Source organism: Cervus canadensis, chromosome 25 (genome assembly GCF_019320065.1).
Source record: "Cervus canadensis isolate Bull #8, Minnesota chromosome 25, ASM1932006v1, whole genome shotgun sequence".
NCBI lineage: Eukaryota > Metazoa > Chordata > Mammalia > Artiodactyla > Cervidae > Cervus > Cervus canadensis.
In genome coordinates, this window is record NC_057410.1 from 28,472,180 (window position 1) to 28,483,394 (window position 11,215).

At 51.0% G+C, this 11,215-nt stretch overlaps 1 protein-coding gene across 1 annotated transcript; it reads right to left on the minus strand.

The window, feature by feature from the left end:
* Positions 1–2,342: 2,342 nt before the first annotated feature.
* Positions 2,343–10,866, minus strand: LOC122427420 (keratin, type II cytoskeletal 74). Its single transcript, XM_043446884.1, has 9 exons — positions 10,335–10,866; positions 9,500–9,714; positions 9,001–9,061; positions 8,416–8,511; positions 7,765–7,929; positions 6,205–6,330; positions 4,520–4,740; positions 4,011–4,045; positions 2,343–3,531 (listed from the first exon to the last, which is right to left on the minus strand). The coding sequence occupies exons 1-9, from the start codon at positions 10,806–10,808 to the stop codon at positions 3,314–3,316; spliced, it is 1,611 nt and encodes a 536-aa protein (XP_043302819.1). The 5' UTR covers positions 10,809–10,866; the 3' UTR covers positions 2,343–3,313.
* Between the last annotated feature and the right edge of the window lie 349 nt (positions 10,867–11,215).

The following is an 11,215-nucleotide window of genomic DNA, read 5'->3' on the forward strand; positions in this document are numbered from 1 at the left end:
GCAAGGTGTGTGGACTCAGGACTCTGTGCATCCAGGCCCTGGTCCTGCCATGTGACCATGGGTAGGTCTTCCAACATCCTAAGCCTCTGTTTCTACATCTCTAAGACAGGGGGTACTAATACGTGCTCCGCCTGCTCCCCGAGGTGAATGGGAGGCATCTTGTAAATAATAATGATGATAGTAATGATACTGGTGAACACACTGTGTGGGCTCTGCAGGGCACTGCTCTAAGCACTACATACATATTAACTCACTTAATTCTCACTGCAGTCCTGTGAGGCAAGTACTGTTATTGTCCCCATTTTACAGATGAAGATACTGAGGCACAGGAAGTTAAGTAAATTATTGGAAGGTGCACAGCTACTGAGTAGCTGAACTAGGATTTGAGGTACGATACCTGGCTGCCATCTGTGCTCTTTGCCTCTGCACTGTCCTGGCTTTCTTGTGTGCAAATGTCCAGTGTACATGCCTGCCCTGAGGCATGGTGTGAGAACCTGAGCTCACCAGCACCAACTTCTCGCACACTCGTCTTCCTGTCCCTGACTCTCCAAGCAGCAGATCTGACCCCTACTCCCCTTCTCCTGTTTTGCTCTTTTGAAGACAGTATAATTTCAGGACTTGGGTGGGGTGCTTATGAGACGATTGCATGTTTCTCACATGCATCATGCTTTCCCCTGATGACATGCTCTGGGCTGTTCTCCCAGCTTCCTGCCCACCAAGGCAGACTGGTCCTGTCCTTTAAGACAAACCAAAACCCCCCTCCTCTAAGAAACCTCCCCTGATGCCTCCCTAGGGCAGCCACAGCTGTCTGCACACAACCCTATTGCCCAGGTGCCGTGTGCATCCTTCCAGCCTAACAGATCCCCCCGAGGCTGGGCGATGCTCCCTGCTCCTTGGCCCCAGTCTCTGGGCTAACAGTGTGAGTTGTGAGCACTGCTTACCAACTCACAGACATGTTCCCATAGGTGTCAGAGGCCATGTGGGGGCCTACATCTGCATACGGGTGGTCGTGAATACAAACTTAAACAGAATGATGTCCAGCCAGTAGGGACCAGCATGGCTGTCTCAGTTTCCTGTGGCTAACACCTACTGTGATGGGTTAGTGTCTAATTAAACCAGTGGTTAAATATTTTGAGTCTCTTCCATAGGCTTGAGTCTGTGGGCTGATGAGCACGTGTCTACACCTGTGTACCCAGGTTTCTGATGACAGTCCACCTGACAACGAGCCCCGTCTTAGATTAGCTATCACTGTCAGACCTCCAAGTGTCCATTCCTCTCTGTTAGTGGCACACACATGAGAGCCGATTGTCCTGTTTTTATTATATTCTTTTTTAAGAACAGAGAAAGTGGTGACTCCCAGCTTTTGAGTATAAGTAGGTCCCAGTTGTTCATTGTTTGTTTTTATTTCCATTATTCTGGGAGATGGATCAAATAAGATATTTCTGCGATTTATGTCAGAAAGTGTTCTGCCTATGTTTTCCTTTAGGGGTTTTAGAGTGTTCGGTCTCACGTATAGCTCATCAACAGTTTTTGTTTTCTATTATTTTTCATTACAGCTATCCTAGTGGATGTGAAGTGGTACCACTTTGTGGTTTGGATTTGCATTTCCTGATGATTAATAATATTGAGAATCTTTTCATGTGCTTGTTGGCCATTCGTATATCTTCTCTGAAGAAAGGTCCATTAGATTCCTCTGCTCGTTTTTAAATTAGGTTGTCTTCTTGTTATTGAGATGTCGAAGTTCTTTACATGTTTTGGGTACTAGACCCTAATCAGATACGTGATTTGCAAATATTTTCTCTCATTCTGTAAATTATCTTCTCACTTTCTTGGTAATGCCTTTTGATGTGTAGAAATTTTTAATTTTGATGAAGTCCAATTTCTGTATGTTCTCTTTGGTTGCCTGGGCTTTTGATGCCATATCTAAGAATTTGCTGCCAAATCTGTTCACCTCCCACCCACACCACCCACCAACCAACAAAACAAGTATACAAAACCTAAGCCAAAACTTACTGTGATGCTGTGATTTAAATTCTTTTTAAGAACCTATGCTCTCACTTTTCTAGTTATCTGATTAAACTCTCCTCCTCCTCCAGGAAGCCTTCCTTGCTTAGCTTCCCTGTTCTGATCACTTCTCAGCATTGCTGCACTGGGCTGCCCTTCCCTGATTTGCATGAGTGCATGACTTTGTGTGTGTGTCTGTTTCTCCCATTGGTCTGAGTTCACCTCCAGAGCAGCCTCCAGGTTCCTGAAAAGCTTGTGCCCATGAGTGAGATGGAGTGTATCATCATCAGAGATGGGCAGTTTTGGAGACACTGAAACATTGACAGGCATGCACCTCGGACTTTACTCAAGTTTATTGAACATATGGCAGAAATTCAGAATCCTTCAGTTAAGGCCAGGAGGAACCGGGTGTCTCCGTCCTTAGGAGTATTTACAAGAGCCAGGACTTCTGGGCTGGGTGGTACCACCAGAGACAAAGCAAGCTTCCCTCACTGAACACAGCTCCTGGCAGCAGGAATTGAGAATCAGAAGCTACTGTAGGACACAGCCCCAGAGAGAGGCCCAAAGATAAACACATACCCACTGACAGAAAGGCAACTTAAGTCTGCTGCCCTCATCAAAATAATAGTGAATTTGACATTCCCTTCATTAAAGAGACAGTGGCATGTAAAAGCACATGGGCCCTGGAATCAACCAGGCTCAACTCCTGACCCTAGCACCCAGGGAGTGAAGGGGGCAAGTTCCACAGTTGCTCAGAGGATTGGTGGGGAGGGGTCTCTTCTGTCCCAAGGATGCTTATTGCATCTACTTTGCATGATTGGATGAGAATTAAAGGCAATAGATGTAGTTGGTGCTTAACATATAGGAGTTGCTACCACCTCCGTGTTGCAAAGTAAGCCTTCGGACAACTGCTGACTCCACTGAAGCATAGAGAAAACTATCCTGCCCTCCCTCGCCCTCGTCCTCTCTCTTTCCTCCCTCCTCTCCTCTCTCTCTAGGGATGTTCCTAGGGATGTTCCAGGGCCAAGAAGGTAATTATAGCTTGTGCCCATAAGCCTCCTAGCAGCTGAGGGTGGCAGGGAAAAACGAAGTCACAAAGTCCAGATGGGACCTGAAAACAGGAGAGGATGAGGCCAACCAGAACTTGACAGTGAGACAGGCCACAGTGCATGTGGGCGGCCACATGTACCACGGGTGGTCCTAGGACTCTGGGGAGAGGAAGGGGGTGGCAGACATCTCCAGGTGAGGTGGCAGCGGCAAGAGCATCTCTTTTCCCAGGAGCTGAGAGAACCCTTAAAGCTGACGGGCCTTACCGGGCAGCTTTCCTTGCCCGGTCGCTGACTGGGGCGCTCTTGTCTTGGGAGTCCTTGGGGTCTCCCACTTGTGCCCCTTTAGCCCTGGTCTGCCCGCTTCTGGTGCTGCTGGAGCTGCTGGTCGCTGTGCTGGCCATGGTGCTGGCCCCAAGGTCAGTGCTGGCCGAGGAGCCAGGGTGGGAGCTGAAGCTGCTTGCACTGCTGCTGACGACGGCTGTGGTGGAAGGGCCCAGAACAGGGGAAGAAGGATGACAGCATCACTCAGCGAGCCACCCCCTTCATCCCACAGCAACCCTCGGCAGTCAAAAAACAGCACAAGGATGGGTCAAGACCCAGTTGCACTGCAAGCTCTGTGTGAGGTGAGGACAACCCGGGACAGAATGGTCCCTGCCCTCCTAGAGAGTCTAGGACTTTTTGTCTCACAGGTCCATATTCTCAACCCCTTCTTGAGATGACAATGCCCAGAAGAGAGACACAGGAAGGAAATGAGGTTGGCATGACCTCAGTCACTGATTCCCTGGGACAGAAGGCAAATAGGCTTCCTTTGAAGCCAGAGAACCTTCCTGAGACAGTACTAAGAGCCTGCAGATGAGGGGAGATGATGATTGGACATGGTATCACATTATCTTGTGGTCCCCAGCTTTCCCATCCAGTCAGAATCCCCAACTCGACCCATCTCTTGGGGATACTCACAAATGCTCACAGAGGAGGGATTCTCCCCAGACATCCTGCAAGACAGAAAGTTAGAGAAGGCTAAAACCTCAGGGAAGTGTCTAGATTCGGCTGAGCCTTTAGATGGGTTCCTGCCTTTATATGCCTATCATTTGAATTCATCCTTAAAACAACCTCATTGTATGGAGGTTACAATCCTCATTTATAGATGAGCAAATAAATAATAAAATTTACAGACACCAGGACCACATAGCTGACATATGGCAAAGCGAGTGATGAGAGCCAGGTCTGTCTGACCCCACTGGCTCTTCTCACGCCACCACCCAGCCACCTGTGCTTCATGGTTCCCCTCTGACCTCCTCTAGCAGGAAGCTGAGCTCAAACAACAAACAGCCCCCTTCTGTGCTCATGTCACGAGCACTGCTGTCTTTCCTCTCTTACCTCCCAAACGGTCCCTTGGCCCAGCAGGGAGCCACCCACAGTTCCCCCCACCACCCCGCCCACTGTGGCATCTCCCTCGCCCTGCTCACCTGCACTCCTCGCCCTCCAGCAGCTTGCGGTAGGTGGCGATCTCCATGTCCAAGGCCAGCTTCAGGCTCATGAGCTCCTGGTATTCACGCAGCATCCGAGCCAACTCCTCCTTGGCCTGGTGCATGGCAGCTTCCAACTCATCCAGCTTGGCCCGGGCATCCTTCAGGGCACTGTCTCCCCGCTGCTCGACATCAGCGATGGCCGTCTCCAGATTGGTACACTGGAAAGCAAAGGACGATGGGAAGACCATCAGAACCCAGAACAATGTTTAGATCTTAACAGTTCGGTCCCAAACCCCCTCACTTTACAGACGAGGTCCAAGGTGGGAGCAAGTAATTGCTGCAGACCCAACACAGTATCTGAGTCGCCTCCATTTTCTTTTGTAGATGGATATTTAAAGGCCCGTGAAAAGCTGTCAGAGCAGTTGCATTTTAGGACCGCAAGAAGAGACTTGGATGTTTGCAAGTTGTCTAGTGCCTGAAGTTGAAACCAGTGGCTGTCGCTTTCGAGTCCACCTTGTCCTGGAGAATCACACTGAGACCCCAACCCGGAGCCTCCAAGAATCCGACAGGGTGCCAAGGCACCTCTTTGATCAGACTCCTGCCTGCAGGATGTCTCCCAGCAGAGACCCTTCCTACCCGTTAGCAGCCAACAGTGTACATCTCTGGACTATTCTAGCACTCTGCAGGGAGGGTCTATCTAAATGCTCCCCAAGTTTGGCCTGAATGGATTAGGGGAACCTTCCCATACAACAAGAGGTTAAGGGCCTGAGGTTATATCCATGACCTTAGACAGAGCATTTGGGCCCTGAAAAACATCCAGTGACACTGTGATGACAAATACCGCCAGGCGGAGAAACGGTCCTCATAGAGTTCATGAATCAGCCACGTGTCGAGTTGGGAAGCAGGCCCCGTGTTCCCCACATCACCTGGCGTGGAAGGCTGTGGGGTGCGGGAAGGAGAGCCCGCTCAGCTCTGCCAGGTTTGGCAATTCTATCACTGGGCAGAGTTGACCTGCCAGGGTCAACTGGGGGAGGATTCCCTGCCCCCTTAAATCATCTCCCCAAAGATATGGTGTTTTTCTGCTTTCAGACAAGACAGGGTTCCCCAGCTGAAAAGGCAATGGGTACAGGGCAGACAACCCAGAACATCTTCATCTGCTATCATCCTCACTGGTCACCCAGTAAGAGCAGTGAGAGGAGGACCTTAACTTGGCCACTGAGGGTCCCAAGGAGAGTACCCCCAAACCCTACATGTGCTGAGTGTCCAGTGGGAAGAAGAGGTGTGGGGCCTGCCCTTGGAGGGGCGTACCTGAAGGGCACATGGGGTGGATTTATTGCACACAGGAAAGACCTGAGAAAGATGGAAAAAAGAAAGAGGAAACCTGAATTCTAATCCTAATAACCAGCTGGACACCCTGGGAGAGTCCCTTCCTCTCTCCAGCCCAGTTTCCTTATCTGAACTGTGAGAGTTGGGTGAAATAAGTGCAAGGCCCCTCCAGTTCTGAGCAGGGTGCCAGCTCAGAGTGTACGGGTCCCAAGGTATGCCAAGGAAGAGGGACCATTGATGGTCCAGAGAGTCCCAAGTCAGGCAGGGGACATCCGCTTTTCAAAGGATGGGCTCCAGTCTCTCCATCACAGAGGGTGAAGCCCAGCCTCCGTGCTCTCTGTGGGCTTGCTGCCCACCTGCTTCTTCACATTTGCAATCTCACAGCGGATCCTCTGAATGAGCCGGTTCAGTTCCAACATCTCGTTCTTGGTGTGTTTGAGGTCATCCCCGTGCCGGCCGGCCGCCAGCTGCAGCTCCTGGATCTGGTTTCCAGAGACAGGAAGTTGGTGATGAGACAGGACTACCCCCCATATCCCCCACCACCCAAGGCAGAGAAAGTGTCCTGAGCAAACCCTTCCACACTGGAGTGAGCCAGGGAAGATAGCTCTGCAGCAGGAGGTGATGGAGCCAGGACCTGGGTTATCCTTCCAGCTGTTTGGAGCTGATTCTGACCAAAAAGTCCACCTGTTTCTCTAAGCAGAAATCTATTTGCTGGGCCTCTTCTCCTTTCTCATCTCCCTGACTAATCTTTTCTGGGGGTGGATAAAGGGAAAATGAAGTTTGCATGTATTAAGCACTTCCAAAGTAAATAAGGCTTCCCTGGTGGCTCAGTTGGTAAAGAATCCACCTGCAACTCAGGAGATCGGCTTTGATCCCTGGGTGAGGAAGATCCCCTGGAGAAGGAAATGACTACCGAATCTCGTATTCTTGCCTGGAAAATTCCATAGACAGAGGAGCCTGGAGGGCTACAGTCCATGGGGTATCAAAGAGTCAGACATGACTGAGTGACTAACACTTTCACTTTCCAAAATAGAAGAGTTCTGAACCTCTCCATTGATTTAGCACCTCTTTATAGAGGAATATTTTAAAGGCCAGGTTCTGTTCTAGGTACTGGGGATTCAGAGGTGAGCAGTACAGGTGAGGTCCCTGGTCCCTTGAAACTTAAATTCTCCTACAATCCTTTCTTAATGATGGGTGAAGGGCCAGGGCTAAGGACTACATGCATGTATCCTGGAGGTGGTGGGATTGTTGGCTGAGGACTTGTAGCTCAGATCCTCCCCTCACCCTTGGCCAGTCCTTCAGAAAAGAGAGGATGACACAGCCCTGGACAGGGAACAAGGAACCTGTGGTCCTTGCTGCTGGTGGGATTTAATGGCCAAGAAAGCTGGGAGGTATGAAGCCCCATAGGGCACCCAGGTAAAGGGTCTTCTCAGTGAGAGCCTAGAAAGGTTTTGCTTCAAAGCATAACTGCCACCTCCCAGAATGCTCCTAGAATCCCACCTCTTCTTCTTGGAAGTCCTTCCACACTGATCAGAGGGAAGTTCATGACATCCTCTTCTTCACTCCCTATCCCACTACAGGTCATCCATAGCTACTCTCCTCCATATTTGTTACTCTCCTTCTTTCCCATGGTGACATGACCTAATCCCTGTTTTATAGCAAGAGCACCTCGCTTCGTTCCCCCATCAGAGGATGGCCTGTCCCTCTCTGTTGGAAATGCCTACCCAGTTTCATGGCTTATCTTTGATGAGAATTTTTGCCGAGAATTCTTTTTGAGTAGAATGTCACTATGGCATTGACTATAACACTTCTTTCATTTAACACATCTCCTAAGGGATGTCTCACATCCACTGGTGGAGGTGTCCCTTCCCAGGAAAGGAAGGCTGGTGGAGGAGGGAGACCCAGTCGGACCTCACCTCGCTCTGGTACAGCGCCTCGGCCTCAGCTTTGCTCTTCAGGGCTATGTCCTCATACTGGGCTCGAACCTCGGCAATGATGCCATCCAAGTCCGGGTCACGGTTGTTGTCCATGGACAGAATGACAGAGGTCTCGCTGGTGTGAGTCTGGATCTGGGCCACCTCCTGAGTTGACAGGTGAGGACAAAGTCAGGGTCCTTCCCCCACCTCCCTCCTCTGCCCATCAGACTTCTGGGCCTGTGGGGCCTGGCAGAATGGGCCAAAGTGGAGAGAAGAAATGCCTGCTGGAGCCGAGCAAAAGACTCACACAGCAGGGTACACCCCATGTGGGTAGCAGGCCATGGGAGGCATTTCTTGCAATTCACAGTATCAGGAATCTGTGCTTCAGTAGGACCTCACGGGGTGATTTTTACCTGCCTGCTGCCAAGGTCATTATCACAGCCCCAATGGGATTTTTTCCTGTGAATATGGTTTCTAGGGACCAGGATCCTACACTTCCATGGCCTGCCAGGGCAGGGTTTTGCACCTTCCCATCAAAACACCCTTAATTCTGTTTAGCCTAAATTCTTCTTATTCGCATCTCCCTGGAAGAGCCAGGGAATCTCTCTGCTGGAAAGAGGTGGGGTAGGGGAGGGAGAGGGGTGTCCTCACCGCATCATACAGACACTTAAGGAACTTGATATCTTTGTCCAGAGAGTCCACTTTGGCCTGGAGCTCCACCTTGATCATGTAGGCTGCATCTGCATCCTGCCGAGAGGCACCCAGAGCCGTTGGTCAATATCACCCACATCCCACCAGATGCCCTGTCCTTGCCCTCAAAGTCAATTAACTTCCTATCTTTTGCCCACCAAGGGAAGCAGGTTGGTGAATAAAAACCCTCAATATTGCCTTTCTCTCCTATGCATCTTTGGGGATAAATAAAAAAGTGGGGGCTGCTCTTTTTGTGTTGCCCCTGGAGAAAATGAAGCCCAGAGAAGTAGAATGAGTTTCCTCAAGTCACACAGGAAGGCTGAGTTGAGCCAGGGGGTTCCAATTCCCAGACCATGATTCTCTCCTATCTATCTCTGCCCATACCCTAGACTTGTGTGCGCTCCACCTTGCTAGAAGCCAGAATATGACTCCATCCCCACTCAGGTACCAGCACCTCCCCAGAAAGCCAGGGCTGGAGTCTTGAGCAGGGTTGGTTAGGATGGGAATTCAAGAGAATCAGAGTCCACAGGCTCTTCTCTCTCTTACCTTCTTGAGCACCACAAAATCGTTCTCGGCTGCTGTGCGCTGATTAATCTCCACCTCATACCTGTGGGCAAAGAGAGAAGATAGCAGAGGTCTCAGTCCCCTTGGCCAGGTGACCCCCTCATCACACTGACCAGGCAAGTGCTGGGGATACAAAGTTCTCCACAGGATCTGCTGGAGCACTGCAGGGGCTGGGGCTGGCAGTCCTGTGTCCCTGAATTGCCTCATTAACCTTCCATTCTCTGGACCCTAGGAAAATATCCAGGTGCCCCAAACCAGTCACTGAACCCATTGGGGGGTCAATGAGCAAAGAAACTCCTTCCCATCAACCAGGTAGGAAGTTCTCATCAAATAGGGGTGGTCCTTCCTTCGCAGTCAGAGGAGGGGTGTGAGCCCTTGACCCTGGTGCTTGTTCCCTCCCCTCCTAAAAAGTGGCACAGAGATTGGATGATCTGAGGAGCCTCTGCAAACATGACCCACGACCTTGGCTGGGCCCACTCACCTCTTCTTATAGTCCTCCACCAGGTCCCGCGTGCCCTTCAGCTCCGAGTCCAGCCTCACCCGGTCCCCGGACAGCATCTCCAGCTGCTTCCGCAGGTTGCCAATGTAGCCCTCGAGGATGGGCTCCAGGTTTTTCCTACAGTTGTTCAGGTCCAGTTGCTGCAGCAGTTCCCACTTGGTCCCCAGCACCTGGTTCTGCTGCTCCAGGAACCTCACCTGGAATCAGATGGGTGCTACCAGGTCCCGTGGAAAAATACCATTGACCCTACCAGGTTATACAGATTTTTTTAAAGGCATTTAGCTCCAGTCCTGACTCCACGCTCATGGAATTCCATGCAAACAAGACCCTTTACAAGGGTTCAATCTGTAGCTTTTCAGGCAAAACTAGTCACTGAAAACTCATTGAAGAAGGAGATTCCACAGCTGGCTTCTGTTGCCTGACCCAGCCCCAGGAGATGTTCTTCTTCTGTCTCAGCTAAGTGTTTCTTCTGTACCATGAGCCCTTCCCTCTGCATAGTGCTGATTCTATCAGTCCTCCATCTGCCTTGAAGGACTGGAGGTGCATCCAGCTGACCTCCAGATTCCCATCAATTCTTCCTCAAGGTAGGGCTACCCTTTACCAAAATTTCCACCTTTCTCTGTGAAAGAAAGCAACACATTCATTCATTCCTTCGTGCTACCTAGCTCACAGGTCGTGCTATGATCACGGAGCCCTTCATGAGGTCCAGCAGCAGCCTTTCCATCCATCTTTCCACCCAACAATGCCCTGTGCACCACCAGGCAGAAAGGGATCTCTCACATCTCACTGGACTGTCTCATCCACCTGGGAGACCCACCTTGTCAATAAAGGAGGCAAACTTGTTGTTCAGTGCCATGATCTGCTCCCGCTCCTGGGTGCGCACCTTCTGGATCTCCGGGTCCAGCTCCACATTGAGAGGAGCCAGGAGACTCTTGTTGACGGTGACCTGGTGGATGCCCCCAGGTGGGCACATGGATGGGCACACAGGCCCCAGGACCACACTGCCAAACATACTGCTGGCAAAGCCGCTGGCCCGACCCCCTCCATACCCAGAGCCAAGCCTGAAGTTGTAACCTCCAGTCCGAACACTGCTGCCAGCCACCTTGAGGGGAATACAGAGATCTCCTCTACAGAGACTGTAAAGGCTTCGGCTTCCAAATGCAGCACCAGCTCCTTTGCTGGGTGTGCGGTAAGAAGCCGCGCTGCCCCCACCCTTCCTCAGCACCACCGCCGAGTGCCCACTGAAGCCCCCCTTGTCACCACCAGACTTGATATTCAGTTGCCGGCTCATGGTGGCAGAGATGGAGGTGGCAGAGCTGGAATAAAGCAGTCACCAATGGAGAGAGAACTTTTGATGGGGCACCCAGAGCACTGCTCCTTTTTATCCTGTCCATCCCTGAACACCGGAAAAGGGTGTTGCTCCTGTCTCCTTTCTTCCTGCTGAATGCCCTGAGGCCATGGGCAGTTTGTGGAACAGACATCTCCAAGCCCTTTGCAGCAACAAAGCGCTTCTGATAGTGAGCAGAATACGCTGCCCTTGCAGACTGGAGTGGTCTAATCAGGCGTTTATCTGTGCTCCTAATTAGGGACCTGGAGAGTTATCCCCTTCAGAGATCTCCTAGCTCAATTTTTTCCAGGGCTGCCTCTTTCTTGCTTATCTATCAGTAAGGAGCAGGGGAAATGCCTGGCTTTGTCCAG